General features: G+C 43.5%; 2 protein-coding genes across 4 annotated transcripts in view; both read right to left on the reverse strand.

Moving 5' to 3' along the window:
* Positions 1 to 32: 32 nt before the first annotated feature.
* LOC139382238 (NADH-ubiquinone oxidoreductase chain 5-like) lies at positions 33 to 7,886 on the reverse strand. Its single transcript, XM_071126107.1, has 2 exons — positions 7,865 to 7,886; positions 33 to 2,113 (listed from the first exon to the last, which is right to left on the reverse strand). Exons 1-2 carry the CDS (start codon positions 7,884 to 7,886, stop codon positions 33 to 35), a joined length of 2,103 nt encoding a protein of 700 aa, XP_070982208.1.
* A 1,041-nt stretch (positions 7,887 to 8,927) lies between these two features.
* Positions 8,928 to 19,450, reverse strand: part of LOC139383144 (huntingtin-interacting protein 1-like) — a 46,348-nt gene continuing 35,825 nt past the window's right edge. For 2 of the 3 annotated variants that reach the window (XM_071127499.1, XM_071127500.1), the window contains 9 exons: positions 14,952 to 15,062; positions 14,739 to 14,797; positions 14,456 to 14,549; positions 14,105 to 14,205; positions 13,767 to 13,872; positions 12,641 to 12,764; positions 12,447 to 12,508; positions 12,226 to 12,343; positions 9,917 to 12,096 (listed from right to left, as the gene is read on the reverse strand). In XM_071127499.1, the coding sequence (XP_070983600.1) occupies positions 12,086 to 12,096; positions 12,226 to 12,343; positions 12,447 to 12,508; positions 12,641 to 12,764; positions 13,767 to 13,872; positions 14,105 to 14,205; positions 14,456 to 14,549; positions 14,739 to 14,797; positions 14,952 to 15,062 (786 nt within the window). In that variant the 3' untranslated portion in view covers positions 9,917 to 12,085. Of the gene's footprint in view, positions 12,097 to 12,225; positions 12,344 to 12,446; positions 12,509 to 12,640; positions 12,765 to 13,766; positions 13,873 to 14,104; positions 14,206 to 14,455; positions 14,550 to 14,738; positions 14,798 to 14,951; positions 15,063 to 19,450 lie in introns of all 3 variants that reach the window. The other variant, XM_071127498.1, reaches the window with a different exon arrangement.

A 19,450-nucleotide genomic window follows, 5' to 3' on the forward strand; every position in this document is an offset into this window, starting at 1 on the left:
TGTTGGTCTTGGATATACATCACCATAATGTATCAATTATCAGGGTCAATGTTATTTTGTATAGAACGGAATAGGATAGTGACGTAGAATATGATAGTGACGTAGAATATGATAGTGACGTAGAATATGATAGTGACGTAGAATATGATAGTGACGTAGAATATGATAGTCACGTAGAATAGGATAGTGACGTAGAATAGGTAGAATAGGATAGTGACGTAGAATATGATAGTGACGTAGAATATGATAGTGACGTAGAATAGGATAGTGACGTAGAATAGGATAGTGACGTAGAATAGGATAGTGACGTAGAATATGATAGTGACGTAGAATAGGATAGTGACGTAGAATATGATAGTGACGTAGAATATGATAGTCACGTAGAATAGGATAGTGACGTAGAATAGGTAGAATAGGATAGTGACGTAGAATATGATAGTGACGTAGAATATGATAGTGACGTAGAATAGGATAGTGACGTAGAATATGATAGTGACGTAGAATAGGATAGTGACGTAGAATAGGATAGTGACGTAGAATATGATAGTGACGTAGAATATGATAGTGACGTAGAATATGATAGTCACGTAGAATAGGATAGTCACGTAGAATAGGATAGTGACGTAGAATATGATAGTCACGTAGAATATGATAGTGACGTAGAATATGATAGTGACGTAGAATATGATAGTGACGTAGAATATGATAGTCACGTAGAATAGGATAGTCACGTAGAATAGGATAGTGACGTAGAATATGATAGTCACGTAGAATATGATAGTCACGTAGAATAGGATAGTGACGTAGAATATGATAGTGACGTAGAATAGGATAGTGACGTAGAATAGGATAGTGACGTAGAATAGGATAGTGACGTAGAATATGATAGTGACGTAGAATAGGATAGTGACGTAGAATAGGATAGTGGCGTAGAATATGATAGTGGCGTAGAATATGATAGTCACGTAGAATATGATAGTGACGTAGAATAGGATAGTGACGTAGAATAGGATAGTCACGTAGAATAGGATAGTGACGTAGAATATGATAGTGACGTAGAATATGATAGTGACGTAGAATATGATAGTCACGTAGAATAGGATAGTGACGTAGAATATGATAGTCACGTAGAATAGGATAGTGACGTAGAATATGATAGTGACGTAGAATATGATAGTGACGTAGAATATGATAGTCACGTAGAATAGGATAGTGACGTAGAATATGATAGTCACGTAGAATAGGATAGTGACGTAGAATAGGATAGTGACGTAGAATAGGATAGTGACGTAGAATAGGATAGTGACGTAGAATAGGATAGTGACGTAGAATAGGATAGTGACGTAGAATAGGATAGTGACGTAGAATAGGATAGTCACGTAGAATAGGATAGTGACGTAGAATATGATAGTCACGTAGAATAGGATAGTGACGTAGAATAGGATAGTGACGTAGAATATGATAGTCACGTAGAATAGGATAGTCACGTAGAATAGGATAGTGACGTAGAATAGGATAGTGACGTAGAATAGGATAGTGACGTAGAATAGGATAGTGACGTAGAATAGGATAGTGACGTAGAATAGGATAGTCACGTAGAATATGATAGTCACGTAGATTATGATAGTCACGTAGAATATGATAGTGACGTAGAATATGATAGTGACGTAGAATAGGATAGTGACGTAGAATAGGATAGTGACGTAGAATAGGATAGTGACGTAGAATAGGTAGAATAGGATAGTGACGTAGAATAGGATAGTGACGTAGAATATGATAGTGACGTAGAATAGGATAGTGACGTAGAATAGGTAGAATAGGATAGTGACGTAGAATAGGATAGTGACGTAGAATAGGATAGTGACGTAGAATATGATAGTGACGTAGAATAGGATAGTCACGTAGAATAGGATAGTGATGTAGAATAGGATAGTCACGTAGAATATGATAGTGACGTAGAATAGGATAGTGACGTAGAATAGGATAGTGACGTAGAATATGATAGTGACGTAGAATAGGATAGTGACGTAGAATAGGATAGTGACGTAGAATAGGATAGTGACGTAGAATAGGTAGAATAGGATAGTGACGTAGAATAGGATAGTGACGTAGGCTGAAGACAGACGAGATCTATATATACAGCCATTTGCAATAGCCTACATCTTGTATACATATGCTATATGGATTTAATTATACTTTTTTTCCTCATCAATCTACACACAATACCCCATAATAACAAAGCTAAATAATTAAAAAATGATATCACATTTACATAAGTATTCAGACCCTTTACTCAGTACTTTGTTGAAGCACCTTTGGCAGCGACTACAACATCGATTCTTCTTGGGTATGATGCTGCAAGCTTGGCACACCTGTATTTGTGGAGTTTCTCCCATTCTTCTCTGCAGATCCTCTCTGTCAGGTTGGATGGGGAGTGTCGCTGCACAGCTATTTTCAGGTCTCTCCAGAGATGTTCGACTCGGTTCAAGTCTGGCTGGGCTACTCAAGGACATTCAGAGACTTGTCCCGAAGCCACTCCTGCGTTGTCTTGGCTGTGTGCTTAGGGTCGTTGTCCTGTTGGAAGGTGAACTGTCACCCCAGTCTGAGGTCCTGAGCGCTCTGGAGCAGGTTTTTATCAAGGATCTCTCTGTACTTTGCTCCGTTCATCTTTCCCTCGATCCTGACAAGTCTTCCAGTCCCTGCCGCTGAAAAACATCCCAACAAAATGATGCTGCCACCACCATGCTTCACCATAGGGATGGTGCCAGGTTTCCTCCAGACGTGACGCTTGGCATTCAGGCCAAAGAGTTCAATCTTGGAGAATTTTGTTTCGCATTGTCTGAGAATCGTTTAGGTGTCTTTTGGCAAACTCCAAGCCGGCTGTCATGTGCCTTTTACTGAGGAGTGGCTTCCGTCTGGCCACTCTACCATAAAAGCATGATTCGTGGAGTGCTGCAGAGATAGTTGTCCTTCTGGAAGGTTCTCCCATCTCCACAGAGGAACTCTGTCAGAGTGACCATCGGGTTCTTGGTCACCTCCCTGACCTTCTCCCCCGATTGCTCAGTGTGGCCGGGCGGCCAGCTCTAAGTTTGATGATTCCAAACTTCTTCAATTAAAGAATGATGGAGGCCACTTTGTTCTTGGGGACTTCAATGCTGCAGAAATGTTTTGGTAACCTTCCCCAGATCTGTACCTCGACACAGTCTTTGAGCTCTATTGACAATTCCTTCGACATCATGGCTTGGTTTTTGCTCTGACATGCAACGTCAACTGTGGGACCTTTATATAGACAGATGTGTGCCTTTCCAAATCATGTCCAAACAATTTAATGTACCACAGGTGGATTCCAGTCAAGTTGTAGAAACATCTCAAGGATGATTAATGGAAACAGGATGCACCTGAGCTCAATTTTGAATCTCATACCAAAGGGTCTGAATATTTATGTAAATACATATGCAAAAAGTTCTAAAAACCTGTTTTCGCTTTGTCATTATCGGGTATTGCGTGTAGATTGATGAGGAAAAAATGTATTTAATACATTTTTGAATAAGGCTGTAACGTAACAAACTGCGGAAAAAGTCAAGGGGTCTGAATACTTTTCGAAAGCACTGTACATACATATAAATAGATAAGCTTCACCTTATCTATAGCAGCTCTTGAGGACTGATTATACATCACCACTTCTAGCCTCATCAAAAACAAATGTGATCATTATTTTAGCTCGAAACCCATGCTGTTTTCGTTGGGAGGGAAACAGATTTCATGGGAGAATGTGTGGGCTGATGCCACGCCTGCAATTTGTCTGTTTTCTGCATCTCTCTTATCTATCCCTATGCTTTTCCTCTCTTCCGTCTCTTCTTTCACTTTCCCTATCTTCTCCCTCGCCTCTCTCTCGCTTTCCTATCATTCCCTCGTTCTCCTTCCCCTTCAACCCCTCTCCCAAGGGGAGGGGTTTCCAGTGGAAGCTTGGTGCCAGGCTGAGAGGGGGCTCTGCTGCATGGTCAGTCCACCTCCCTCTTAGATCATTGCAGCAGATGTTGCTGTGTATTTGGCCAGTTCTCTTAGCAACCGCACAGGCTCTATTTTGTGGAGGTGTGGCACATTGGTAGGAGCTGGTGTCGTGCACCGTCTGTCTGTCTGTCTGTCTGTCTGTCTGTCTATCTGTCTGTCTGTCTGGACCCCGCCTTTACTCCCAGCCTCAGACCAACGGGCCATGAATATGGCGTTGTGAAACAAACGCATAGAGTTTCTCTGTACTATGAATAAAGTAAGAAAGAAAGCATTTGCTTCTCCCAAGTGCTTCAGTTTAACCTGTGGCTGCATTCAACTATTGGCCCAAAACTTTTATGAAAGTATGTGAGCCATACTGTCTCACTCACAGAGCCTTCGTGAAGGTACTGTGTTGCCTACTACACATACTGTACCACCTGATTACAGAAAGAGGATGCACACACCTGAAGAGGTTGAATTAATGATTGGACTTGTTCATTCATATCATTGTGTGATCATCGCCTCCCCCGATCCTCCCATCAGCTTTCTCATGAACAGACCTCGGCCGACCCAGAGGGCGAGTTAGGACTCACTTCTTGACATTCCCTGCTCCGGCCTGAGGACAGAAACCAACCCACACAGACTGGCTGTCTATAGCAGGGATAGAAGAAAACACAATGAATGCAGTTCACACTCCTACTTAATTCATGGCCTTGTTTGTTTGTGTCTTTTAGCCATACAAGGCTTCATTACAAACCCACAAGCCTCAAATCATCTTTCTGTGAACAGATTGAGAAACAACACTCAAACGGTCCTATGCCTGTGAACTGTGAACTGTGACTATAGCTGTAGCTGGGAACTCCCCCCCTGTTCTTAAAGATGTATGCTCTTTATTGGGAGTTAATAAAAACAAACAGCAACACTGCTTTCCTAGCTGTTTAAGGGTATATTGGTGTGATATCTCACCATAAGGTCACCGGGGACTCGGCTAACCTCTAAAAGCTGTCCAATGAACAGCTCTGCTCTGTCTCAGTCTGTGTTGGTGAAAAATCATCGCCCCTGAGAAAGCAGTATCATTTGCCGTTTTGTTTGTTTGCTTTCAAGAACCACAGCCCTTAGAGGAGAGACCGAGAAAAGGAAAGCTCTTTATTTTATTGTCCAGTGACCACGTCTGTATTAGTCACTTATAGAGATACTTCGGGATTTTGGCATTGATGCCCTTTATCTACGCCCCCAGTCAGATGAACTTGTGAATACCATTTCTATGTCTATGTGTCCAGTATGAAGGAAGTTAGCTTACGAAACTGCCTCTAACGCTGACTAGCGTTAGCATAATGACTGGTGTTCAACGTGCAAGGCAAGAGAAAACAATGTAAGCAAAGGCCTCCAGTGAGGCAGGCTGGGTTTGATCATAGTTTATTGTTCCTATGGCTGACACCCTTATTCACACAAACATTGGAACAGTGATTACATTCACATGGCCTGGCTTCACAATAAGAGTCCTTAACAATAAGGGCTCCTTTTTAGAGCTTTAACCCTGTAAAGGCACACAAAGACTATAGCTCCTCCTGGCTTCAAGTAGATGAACAGGTCAACTCCACACTAAAGTCTTGTGATGCGGGTAGACCCAAGACATTTTCCTGGTCAGGTCATGTGGTCCCAAATTTTTTTTCAAAAATACCCGATTGATAACAGATCACACGCATCCTATGAATGACCTAGCATGTGATGATTCGTTAGATTCCATCTCATATTGTGATTCTGCACATGCTGTTATGGGCATCGTTCTACTGTTATTGTCCAGTTTTCCTCAGTGGAATATATCATTTTCCCCTCCTATATCCAAAGCACTATGCATCAGAACCACAGTCACTATCTGATAAATAAAATGACAATGTAAAGGACCCAGACCTTGTTTACTTCAGCGGAATAAAAAAATAAACAGCCCTGTCAAGATTAACATCTGTGATGAGAGCAACCGAGGGGGCTGTAGTGTGTCTGAATGGATGTGTTGTTTGTTTGGGATGTGGGGGTGGGGTCCGTCCAGGCCTCATGACGAGAACCTCAGTCATCGGAGTATAGGGGGAGAGAGGCCGCTCTCACTCTCGCCCTCTGCCAGGGGACCTGATGGAGCCTAGTGCCTGCTCAGCTCCCAACCAACCGCAGGGAACTAAAAATAGCTCAGCCTCACTTGGAGCCATGGAATCACTCCTCCCCTCCCTGCTTGTAATGGATTAGAGAGGACACAACACGGCATCAGCCTACAACACAAATCAGCCAAACAACAGCCGAGCAAACAGCATCCTCCACATTGTTGTACAGGACATTGATAATGAACAATTGGAAATAAATTAATACATTGGGTAAACTCTTTAATGTAAAAAAAAAAGCCAAAGAAAAATGAATACAGACACGGTGGTGTGTGTGTGTGGTCAGTCTGGTCAGATGTCTTCGCTGGGTGCTCAGGTCTGGACTCAGGAAGAGATCCCAACACAGATCACCCATAGCTGAGGCCAACAGTACAGTACACAGCACAGCATAGGGGGGAAGGAATGTTTACCTCTAGTTGCTCAGAAACACCCACAGAGAGAGGACAACATGTAGGGCCTGACACCTGTTAACAATGAAGACTGAAATAAATAAACCAGCATGCTCTCCTGGCACCAAATGGGAGAAAATGGACAGAAACAGGGAGGGACTAAATAAGAAACATTTGCCTTTGCATTCTGTTGAAAAACGCTGTGTACCCTAATGAACACAACTCCGTAGTGTTCGATTAGCAATAAATGGTGGGATTCACTGGTACTGTACGGCTGTCTGTGTATGCAGTATAGAAGTGTGTGTGGCAGATAGAAAACAGGTCCAGGAGTTACTGTAGGGTCTAATCCCTCTAGATTAGAGTTTGCTGTTTCAGATTTCAGATTATACAGATTGATTCACACTCAATTTCCATTTTGAAAATGTATATTTTTAGATTGTATGTGCGAGCGTGTGAAAGGGACTCATATACACATGTAGAACTAAGTCTTCCCTCCAGGACTGAAGAGGGCTGAGAGTTCTATGGAATTGCAGTGATCCCCAGATTGAGAGATTGATTGAGACTGTCGGACTTCCTTGCCATGCAGTCTACCTGGAAAATAAACTAATCAAAAAAAGAAACGGCCCTTTTTCAGGATAAGTCTCGTAAAGTCTCGATAATTCGTAAAATCCAAATAACTTCACAGATCTTCATTGTAAAGGGTTTAAACACTATTTCCCATGCTTGATCAATGAACCATAAACAATGAATGAACATGCACCTGTGGAACGGTCGTTAAGACACTAACAGCTTACAGACGGTAGGCAATTAAGGTCACAGTTATGAAAACATAGGACACTGAAGAGGCCTTTCTGCTGACTCCGAAAAAATCCCAAAGAAAGATGCCCAGGGTCCCTGCTCATCTGTGTGAATGTGCCTTAGGCATGCTGCAAGGAGGCATGAGGACTGCTGATGTGGCCAGGGCAATAAATTGCAATGTCCGTACTGTGAGATGCCTAAGACAGTGCTACAGGGAGACAGGACAGACAGCTGATCGTCCTCGCAGTGGCAGACCACGTGTAACAACACCTGCACAGGATCGGTACATCCGAACATCACACCTGCAGGATGGCAACAACTGCTGGAGTTACACCAGGAATGCACAATCCCTCCATCAGTGCTCAGACTGTCCGCAATAGGCTGAGAGAGGCTGGACTGAGGGCTTGTAGGCCTGTTGTAAGACAAGTCCTCACCAGACATCACTGGCAACAACGTCGCCTATGGGCACAAACCCACCGTCGCTGGACAGAACTGGCAAAAAGTGCTCTTCACTGACTAGTCGCGGTTTTATCTCACCAGGGGTGATGGTCGGATTCATGTTTATCATCGAAGGAATGAGCATTACACCGAGGTCTGTACTCTGAAGTGAGATCGATTTGGAGGTGGAGGGTCCGTCATGGTCTGGGGCGGTGTGTCACAGCATCATCGGACTGAGCTTGTTGTCATTGCAGGCAATCTCAACGCTGTGCGTTACAGGGAAGACATCCTCCTCCCTCATGTGGTACCCTTCCTGCAGGCTCTTCCTGACATGACCCTCCAGCATGACAATGCCACCAGCCATATTGCTCATTCTGTGGGTGATTTCCTGTAAGACAGGAATGTCAGTGTTCTGCCATGGCCAGCAAAGAGCCCGGATCTCAACCCCATTGAGCACGTCTGGGACCTGTTGGATTGGAGGGTGAGGGTTAGGGCCATTCCCTCCAGAAATGTCCGGGGACTTGCAGGTGCCTTGGTGGAAGAGTGGGGTAACATCTCACAGCAAGAACTGGCAAATCTGGTGCAGTCCATGAGGAGGAGATGCACTGCAGTACTTAATGCAGCTGGTGGCTACACCAGATACTGACTGTTACTTTTGATTTTGACCCCCCTTTGTTCAGGCACACATTATTCCATTTCTGTTAGTCACATGTCTGTGGAACCTGTTCAGTTTACGTCCCAGTTGTTGAATCTTATGTTCATACAAATATTTACACGTTAAGTTTGCTGAAAATAAACTCAGTTGACAGTGAGAGGACGTTTCTTTATTTGCTGAGTTGATAATGAAGGGCTATCAGAATAGGATAGACTGATCATTACGCTGGATACAGGGGTCTATTTCATGATGTGAAACGTTCAGAATGTTGCAGACAGAAACATAATGAATAGAGCAGACAGACACGATTCCCTGTTCTACATGACAGGCAACCCCACAGAAGCCTTGTGTTACAATAAGGAGCGGTGTTCAAAGAATGCAAAAGACAAATGCTAAACGGCTGTACATAACTTTAACCAACAGTGTACTTACTTGGGCATTGATGTTGACAGCAAGGTCCTATACAGACGTCAAGGAATTGACTTTAATCAGGTATGACTCTCGGTATTTGTAAACAGGTCTTTCTTTAATGAGTGGAAAAGACAGCAGGATATTGGTGCATTAGTCTACTCAGATCAATTGGAGAGTTAATTCGACCACAACTTTGTTTTCCATGCAATAAATCAAATCAATACTCTCCATAAAGGCTATAACTGAACATTGAAAGAGGATATGTTCTTTCTCCAGTCCAGGCATAACGTAATCTTATTGTGTATAGTATAGTATAGTATATATAGTATAGCAGTAACAATGGTAGGAATGGAACTGTGTAAATACTAGGGGCCTACTATTCAATACTGTGCTGAATAGATTGAGTGATATGAAAGATATGGTTTGACACAATGTAATTGTTTTGTGATATTGTGGGCTCCCTCACATAGTAGAAACCTTATTATTGAGAAGAGGGAGACATTTCTCCACAACACTGGTAAATACTGGGTTAATTTTGACTACTACTACCCCCCCTCCCCCTCCCGCCATCTACCTTTAGTGCCATTGTCTTGAGATTGAACAACACAGTGTTCCGGGCCACAACTAATCACACTTATATAACAGTATTACTGTACAACTCACACAGAAGGAATTTTGGTAATCTTCCTACATTTAAACAATAATTAAATTTTAGACATTAATCCACGCTAGACAGTACAGAGAAAGATATCCATCCTACAGCTCCTGTATCAATCACAATGATTAAAAAGGTCATAATAATTATCCCCATTTTCCCCAGCGCATTACATCTCATAGAATCCTTAGAAAGAGTACATGATGAGATAGCGTCCTACAAGAGGAATGGGACGGGCTATCTGGAAAGCCTACGAGTCTCTCACTTAATCATTTGAATGATACATTTTCCTAATCACTTAAGGGTTCATGAACTAATTAAATATGAACTAATTAAATATTCATGAACATTTCAAGGACTTTGAAAAAAATGCAGCAGCTTACCTTGACCAGTCCTCATCGAAGTGAGCAAAATAACTAAACAAACAAGCTTTGGTCATATTAATGAGTTGAAATATTTATTTTAAAAACTGAAAAAATAAAACAAACCCACATACATAGTTTTTAGTATATCATAAAAAGACATTATTTCAAATGTTATTTTGAGTACTGTTTGTTTCTCATCGACTACAGTGAGCGGCAGTTTGAAAGGCTGGCTGAGCTGGTTGGACTACAGACACAAACCAAAGGGTGAGAGGTTAATAACCAGGAAGTAGTGACGGAAGTACACCGCTAAATCGTCATTAAATACCCAGTGTCACAACTTTTTATATAAAACAGCCAAAAGCATAGCAGAATATTAAATACTCAAAGGGGCATTAAGACACACAGGAAGACAAACTCAAAGAGCATCACACACAGAGAAAGTATGCTATGATTAAACCAGATCTGGGTCCAAATAGGATTCATACATTTTTGAATTGCATTGCTTTTCATTGAGCCTGGACTGGAGTGCCAGATGGGCGTGTTTTGAAGCACATTTGGGACTATTTCATTGGTTCCATTGCGCCAGGCAAGCTCAAGAGAAGCTAAAGTACTTCAAAGGAAAACAAATACTGGATGAAACCCTACTAACCTAACTCATTGTGTACTCGACAACATACGATGTTCCCATTTCTTTTCATAAAGCCAGATTGAAGAGCACTAGTGTCCACTGGCAAGAGAGAGGTGGAGGAGAATTCATGACGAGTCTCCGTAATGTAGTAGCTCTGCTGTGAAACACTGCCCTCTTGTGTCAATGTAACTTATTGGACAGGTCTAGATATATACTCCCCGTTTCAGTTTTCTTCCGTTTGGTGCCTAATGAACACGGCCCAGGTGTTATTGCTACTGTAGACAGATGGAAGTTGTCGGTTTCTCTGTCTTTACAGCTACGTCGTCTGGTGAAGCTGATGAGAACCCAGCAGTGTGGGTGTGTATGGCTGCATTCCAATTCCCTGCCTTTCTGCTTATTACTTGCTCACTCCACCATCTTTCTTAAGTCCATTCCTTTCAAATCAATGTGGGGGAGCCCCTGGGGGAAAAAATAGTAAATTATCAGACGGCAGCTTATTGAAGTCCATTTTCCAGCTACGTTACAGAGACCAGGAAGCTCACAGCCACACAGCCAATCAACGGTCCAGCATGATCAGGGTCGTGTTCAATAGGACAAGGTGTAGGATACAGTTTTGCAAAGGAAAACGAAAACAAGTGTTTCTTATTGGACACATTCAGGTAGTACCTTTTAGATTCACTCCGTTTTCTTCCGTGTTGTGCCTAATGAACACAACCAGGGGTTCAAAGCAGCCCCAGAGCATCACACACCACTTCAACGTCAGCAGCAGTCCTCTCTGGTCAGACACACCACACTACTGTCTTTAGAGAACCTAAACCCCATTCATTTCAACAGACAGAGCTCACTTCAGGGACAGATCTATTTCTAGTGTATCCTCAGGGTAGCTGGGTGTCTAAACAGTCAACTCTAATAACAACAACAACAGTCATCATGGTCTTTAAACCAGGAGGCGAAAAGGCAGAAGTCCGTATCTCGGTGGGCATATAGCTCAGACGGGGTTTGGGTTAGAGAGGTAAAAGCTCACAGTGAGAGGAAAAAGAGGACCCAGGAGAAACTGGCGAGGGCAACAACTCTACGACTTAGAATAACAACGCAACAACTGTTTAGTGGGAGAAAAACACACACGCCTGTTTTTGTTGCACTGATGAGACATTGGGTGGGCAAGGGGTGGGGTCTAACTGGCAATCAGTCAAGTCTCCCTCTGATGAGGGATTGGGCCTTGTGCAATGCATTGTAGGATGTCTGGTTGTGAAGAACTTGTGCTCGTGGTTGGTCGCTCCACACACACACAGCAGTGGTGCTCCCACTGGGACAAAACGAACCGTTGGTAGAAGACAAAGGATCCGTGTGCTATTCCTCAACAGTCGAGGGGGAGGGGCCAGGGGAGGTAGTCAATCCATCCCCCGTCACTTTCCCTCATCATCACTGTCCCATTGGAAGCCACCGGGAGCAAGAGGAGCATTTTAAAAAAGCACCTTTTTATTTGGCTTTCATAAAAATAAAAAAATAAATAGGAAGAGAAAGACTGAAGAGTGTATAAATGGGGCAAGAGGCAGAGCGAGAGAGAAGTCAGTCTTGTGGTTGGAGGAGAGGTGGGGAGCAGACCTCAACCTGTACCTGTGAGAAGAGTAGAGGGATATTAAACTGGGCTTCAACACAACCAAAAGGCCAAAAAGAAATCACACACACAACCGCTATTTCTGCCATAGTGCCTCTGAGTAATCATGTTGAGACACACATACGCACCTTCGTCCTCCTCCCCCCAGCCCTCGGCCACCCCGGCCAGCTCGTAGTGCTTCTTCCTTAGCTCTCCTAGACGCTCTCGCTCCTTCTGCAGCTTTGTCTCCAGCTCTAGAACCGAAACCTGACAACACACACAAAAACACAGTTTACTTAGACTTGTAACACACACACAAAAACACACGCACACGCACACGCACACACACACACACACACACAGCTCTTACCTGTGAGTCCATCTCCTGCCTCTTGATCTGAGTGAGGGTCATACTGGAGAAATCCATGGTGTCTGAAGCACACAGTCATAGGAGGGAGAGAGAAAGAAAAAAATTCAGCATTCAGTCACAAAACATTAAGTCAATACATGTCATGTTGATCTCTCACTGTAAATCCATGGCCACACTAATGTTAATCCACTCACCTTTCTCCTCGATCTGGGACTTCCCGGACTTGGTGGAGGCTACAACTCCGGCGGTGGCCTGTGTGACCCCTTTGGATGCCAGCTTCAGGCGGCCCAGGTTGGCGTTGTCTTTGTCTGCCTTCACCTGCCCAACAGACCAGAGAGTGGCTGGGTTACCAACACGAATGGGTCATGGGTGTGTCTTAAACACATGTAGAGATATGGTTGACACACCAAGTGATGAGAGAGATGTAGGTTGGCATATGTACATCCGGTTGTGAGTGTCTCACGCACACATGCACAGTTTCAGTTACCACATGGTAACGTGGTTGGGGTTTTATCCTGCCTGTTTGGCCCTGTCCGGGGGTATCGTCAGACAGGGCCAGTGTCTCCCGACCCCTCCTGTCTCAGCCTCCAGTATTTATGCTGCAATAGTTTATGTGTAGAGGAGCTTGGGTAAGTCTGTCATATATGGAGTATTTCTCCTGTCTTATCCGGTGTCCTGTGTGAATTTAAGTATGCTCCCTCTAATTATTTATCTTCTCTCAGAGGACCTGAGCCCTGGGAACATGCCTCAGGACTACCTGGCATGACGACTCCTTGTTGTTCCCAGTCCACCTGGTCATGCTGCTGCTCCAGTTTCAACTGTTCTGCCTGCGGCCATGGAACCCTGACCTGTTCACTGGACGTGCTACCTTGTCCCGGCCCTGCTGTTTTGGACTCTCTCTCTACCGCACCTGCTGTCTTTAATGCTGAATGATCAGCTATGAAAAGCCAACTAACATTTACTCCTGAGGTGCTGTCCTGTTGCACCCTCTACAACCACTGTGATTATTATTATTTGACCCTGCTGGTCATCTATGAACGTTTTAACATCTTGACCATGTTCTGTTATAATCTCCACCCGGCACAGCCAGAAGAGGACTGGCCACCCCTCAGAGCCTGGATACTCTCTAGGTTTCTTCCTAGGTTTTGGCCTTTCTAGGGAGTTTTTCCTACCCACTGTGCTTCTAACATCTGCATTACTTGCTGTTTGGGGTTTTAGGCTGAGTTTCTGTACAGCATTTTGTGATATCGGCTGATGTAAAAAGGGCTTTATAAATATATTTGATTGATTGATATCACTACACAAGAAGTACCGTCTCACCTTGGATGCGGCCACCAGTTGTGCAGTGCTGGCTGCAATCTCATGCGAACACACCATCAGCTCCTCGTACTTGCCCTTGCCCTGCACCACCAGGTCTGCTGCATCTCTATGGGAAACATTACACAGAGCATTATGGGTAATGTAGTACATCATGCTACTATTTCAACGGTTATAGGCTATACAGTAAGGGGCTGGAGTCATGTAGTCAGGAAAAACCTCTGGCCTAAATGAGTGTATTCCAGAATACCATGGTGTTGTGGAGTAGTAACACTGCTGTAACAGTGCTCCGGGGCAGTAATACGAGGTTACGTTAGAAGAAAAAGTGTGATACTACTTACACCATTACCGTGGCACCCCAGCCCACGGCTTTGGAGGCTGAGATCAGGCCTTCAGTCCAGCGAGAGTTCTTGACATAGAACTCCTTCATGGATGCTGCCCCCTGGTGGAATATTGGAATATACACTGAGTGCGCAAAACATTAGGAACACTGAAGTTTCCCCCTCCATGTCAATGAGGGGGAAGCAGCAGTGGGAGCACTGAGCAGAAGCTATATAGGCAACAAAGTGGGCAGCAGCTACATTTAAAAATACAGCACATGCGCATTCATCTCTGCATCAATAGCGGAGTTAGCCACTCCGTTTATATTATTATACATTATGATGCACATATGATAGGTTTCTGTTTCTCACCCTGCCACTATCCACAATGTCCCTTTGCAGATCTTTGGAAGACAGAACGAGCTCTTTGATGGCCTGCATCAGGTCTGTACAGGAGGCCAGGATCCTATGGGGGGCGATAGAGGACACATTAGTTCGGCAGCTCCACATCTTGATCTGAAACGTTTCACTCATTTGAAAGTTATGTGATTCTCAAAGCCAGGGTTGTGTTCATTAGGGCACGCCATGGAAACGTTTTAAAAAGGGGACGAAAAAAAAATGAGCTTTTCTTACTAGACATGTCCAGGAGACTCACCTCTCGTTGACCTCCATCTTAACCCCTGTGTCGACTGCACGCGACTTGTTGAGCATATCCTGTCAATGGAATAGAACAAATAGAGGAAATTAGACACCTTTTGAAAAATGAAACCAGAGGGTTCTTTTCACACACACATACACACTTCTGTTTTTGTCTGGATCCTCCTTGGTGATGATGGTGACACATATTGACACAAATTGAGCTGGTTACCTCTATCCTGGCGGCTGCTGACTCCACGGCGGCTGATGTGGCAGCCATTTCCTGCTCCACCAGATCTCCCAGCTCCCCCTGCTGCAGCTCCAGACCCCGAGGACGCAGTTTCTACAGACCAGAGAGGGAGAGAGAAAGAGTGTGGGGGAGCTGACCTGTGCCTGAAGGTCAACTTCGAGTGTTGTGATTTCCCCTCCACGGGTCACATACTTTGTGAAAGGATAAGAAGCACTGAGACTCATCATGATGACATCCCCTGGTTTAAATGTGCACAAATAGGCATTATGAAGACGTTGAGGTTCTCAGTATGATTGCAGGGTGTGGACTTCCACTAAATTTAGTAGACCTATGTCACAACCATGTCAGAGAATTTCACAACCATGGCAGGTCAGCACAAGAGGTTGACCGATTAATCGGAATGGCCTATTAATTAGGGCCGATTTCAAGTTTTCATAACAATCGGAAATAGGTATTTTTGGAGACCGATTTGGCCCCCAAAAATTGACACCTTTATTTAATCTTTATTTAACTAGGCAAGTCAGTTTAAGAACACATTCTTATTTTCAATGACGGCCTAGGAACGGTGGGTTAACTGCCTTGTTCAGGGGCAGAACGACAGATTTTTACCTTGTCAGCTCGGGGGATTCAATCTTGCAACCTTACAGTTAACTAGTCCAACGCTCTAACCACCTGCCTCTCATTGCACTCCACGAGGAGCCTGCATGTTATGCGAATGCAGTAAGCCAAGGTAAGTTGCTAGCTAGCATTAAACTTATCTTGTAAAAAACAATTAATCAATAAATCATAATCACTAGTTAACTACACATGGTTGATGATATTACTAGTTTATCTAGCGTGTCCTGCATTGCATATAATCGATGCGGTGCGTATCATTGCTCCAATATGTACCTAACCATAAACATCAATGCCTTTCTTAAAATCAATACACAGAAGTATATATTCTTAAACCTGCATATTTTGCTTAAAGAAATCCAGGTTAGCAGGCAATGTTAACCAGGTGAAATTGTGTCACTTCTCTTGCGTTCATTGCATGCAGAGTCAGTGTATATGCAACAGTTTGGGCCGCCTAATTTGCCAGAATTTTACGTAATTATGACATAACATTGAAGGTTGTGCAATGTAACAGGAATATTTAGACTAATGGATGCCACCCGTTAGATAAAATACGGAACGGTTCCGTATTTCACTGAAAGAATAAACGTCTTGTTTCAGAGACGATAGTTTCCGGATTCGACCATATTAATGACCTAAGGCTCGTATTTCTGTGTGTTATTATGTTATAATTAAGTCTATGATTTGATAGAGCAGTCTGACTGAGCGATGGTAGGCACCAGCAGGCTCATAAGCATTCATTCAAACATTCAAACTCAAATTTTGCCAGCAGCTGTTTATGACTTCAAGCCTATCAACTCCCGAGATTAGGCTGGTGTAACCGATGTGAAATGGCTAGCTAGTTAGCGGGGTACGCGCTAATAGCGTTTCAAACGTCACTCGCTCTGAGACTTGGAGTAGTTGTTCCTCTTGCTCTGCAAGGGCAGCGGCTTTTGTGGAGCGATGGGTAACGCTGCTTCGAGGGTGGCTGTTGTCGATGTGTTCCTGGTTCGAGCCCAGGTAGGGGCGAGGAGAGGGACGGAAGCTATACTGTTACACTGGCAATACTAAAGTGCCTATAAGAACATCCAAAAGTCAAAAGGTACATGAAATACAAATCGTATAGAGAAATTGTTCTATAATTCCTATAATAACTACAACCTAAAACTTCTTACCTGGGAATATTGAAGACTCGTGTTAAAAGGAACCACCAGCTTTCATATGTTCTCATGTTCTGAGCAAGGAACTGAAACATTAGCTTTCTTACATGGCACATATTGCACTTTTACTTTCTTCTCCAACACTTTGTTTTTGCATTATTTAAACCAAATTGAACGTTTCATTATTTATTTGAGGCCAAATTGATTTTATTGATGTATTATATTTAGTTAAAATAAGTGTTCATTCAGTATTGTTGTAATTGTCATTATTACAAATAAATAAATAAATACAACATTTAAAATCGGCTTTTTTGGTCCTCCAATAATCGGTAGCGGTGTTGAAAAATCATAATCGGTCGACCTCTAGTCAGCACTAATTCTTCTTATAAAGCATTATGTTATAAAACTTCCATGTGACGTGGCTGTGCCATAAAACAAAAACACTGGTGGATGCCAGTCCCCAACAAATGCTGGGACTACCAGTGGCGTAGTGACATTTCTTTAGGTGCCGCCTCGCAAAATAAATGTATGACATCACTGTTTCTCAAACAAAGTTTGTACCGATGTAGACCATTGAATAATACGCAGAAATGCATCATCTGCCTATACCAACACATATCGGCTCAAATACATACTGTCAATTGTGAATGATAATTCCTCTGGTTTTACCGGTGAAACGCCCAAGCTGCATCTGCATGCCAACCATTTGCTCTCAATCAGTTTCATGGGAATATGAATTTAGATCTTCTACTGTTTGAGCAAATATACGAGCAGATTGTGTTAACGTGCTACAGCATACACTATACATACACAAGTATGTTGAAACCCCTTCAAATTAGTGGATTCGGCTTTTTCAGTCACACCCATTGCGGACAGGTGTATAAAAATCGAGCACATAGCCACGCAATCGCCATAGACACATTGGCAGTAGAATGGCATTACTGAAAAGCTCAGTGACTTTCAGAGCTTGTCAAATGTATGCCCTGCTAGAGCTGCTCCGGTCAACTGTAAGTGCTGTTATTGTGTAAACTTCTAGGAGTAACAACGGCTCAGCCACGAAGTGGTAGGCCACACAAGCTCACAGAACGGGACCATCGAGTGCCGAAGCCCGTAGCACTTAAAAATCATCTGTCCTCGTTTGCAACACTCACTAGAGTTCCAAACTGCCTCTGGAAGCAACATCGGCACAATAACTGTTCGTCGGGAACTTCATGAAATGGGTTTCCATGGCCAAGCAGCTGCACACAAGCTTTCCATGGCCAAGCAGCTGCACACAAGCCCAAGATCACCATGTGCAGTGCAATTTTGGGAAGGCCCTTCCCTGTTTCAGCATGACAATGCCCCCGTGCACAATGCGAGGTCCATACAGAAATGATTTGTCGAGATCGGTGTGGAAGAACTTGACTGGCCTGCACAGAGCCCTGACCTCAACCCCATCAAACACCTTTGGGATGAATTGGAACGCCTACTGCGAGCCAGACTTAATTGTCCAACATCAGTACCCGACCTCACTAATGCTCGTGGCTGAATGGAAGCAAGTGGAAAGCCTTCCCAGAAGAGTAGAGGCTGTTATAGCAGCAAAGGAGAGCATATTAATGCCCATGATGTTGAAATTAGCTGTTGGACGAGCAGGTGTCCACATACTTTTGATTATGTAGTGTACCTGTATTTTGTTTCAATTAACACAACCATTCAGTAAAATCATCCTAAAATGTTATAAGAAATTACATGTTGTTTTTGGTCTAACATTAACGTTAAACTATACTATTAAATTGGGTCTGTTGTGTAGAATACTAATTAATCATTAAGTGATCTTGCCAAAACATTGATTGACCTTTGATCTAAACTTTTACCCAGACTATTAAACAACCCAAATTCTGAGTAGTGGCGGCGTTTTGCTCCGGTGCGGTACAGCAGCACTAGAACCCTGGACCTAACATTTTCTGGAACTTACGTTACCGGGAAAGAAAACTACTACCCCCCCCCCCCCCCCCCCCCCCCCCCCTCTCATTATTACCAAGACAATAAACATGGGATCAGCAGTTTCAGCAGAATATCAGAGTTTGCTTCTCATCTCAATATCAGTAACTGGTTGAGTAAGTACTGTTGTGACACACCAAAATTATTCTATAAAATGGTGAGATGGAGATGAGATTTGCACTCCTGATCATCCGGATTCCAGCATCCTCCAGCTAAGATTCTAGCTACACCAACATTCACCATGGACAGAAAAGGCCTGGTTTGCTCTGTCCTCCTGTTGCTGTCCCTGCTCCTAGTCTCTTCAGCCATCATCAGAGAACTCCAATCAATCAATGAACTGAGAACCATAGAGTTTGGCCACAGCTATCCACGTCACGGTCTCAAGCTGCTCTACTGGTTCGCTCAACAGCTGACCATCCATGCCCGCACAGACGCCATTTCTGTTGGTTTCAATGCCGGCTGGAATATGACCTCTATTCCTTTGGAAACACAGAGAGGCTACCCCCAGCAATTAATTACACCACACGACTCTACTTTGCAGTGGGCAACCTCAATACAATAAGCAGCCTGCCAAATTATGTTGTTTATGATAACAGACAACCCTTTACTCCCGAAAATAACATGGATCGGATCATTGTTAAGATCCCCTACGACCAGCTCGTTGTGGAAGACGTGTACATAACACAGCACCAACCGGCAGCCGTTCGGGGAGACGAATTCTACGACCAGGCGAATAGTAACAAGATC

The sequence above is a fragment of the Oncorhynchus clarkii genome, chromosome 24, assembly GCF_045791955.1.
Source record: "Oncorhynchus clarkii lewisi isolate Uvic-CL-2024 chromosome 24, UVic_Ocla_1.0, whole genome shotgun sequence".
Classification (NCBI taxonomy): Eukaryota; Metazoa; Chordata; class Actinopteri; order Salmoniformes; family Salmonidae; genus Oncorhynchus; species Oncorhynchus clarkii.

What these genes read in the sequence shown, in the direction of transcription:
- LOC139382238 (XM_071126107.1), bottom strand. Translation starts at nt 7,886, where the DNA reads ATGAATCCGACCATCACCCCTG. An exon ending in GAATCCGACCATCACCCCTG is followed by an intron (nt 2,114 to 7,864) that starts GTGAGATAAAAC and finishes GTCTGTCTTCAG; the next exon opens with CCTACGTCACTATCCTATTC.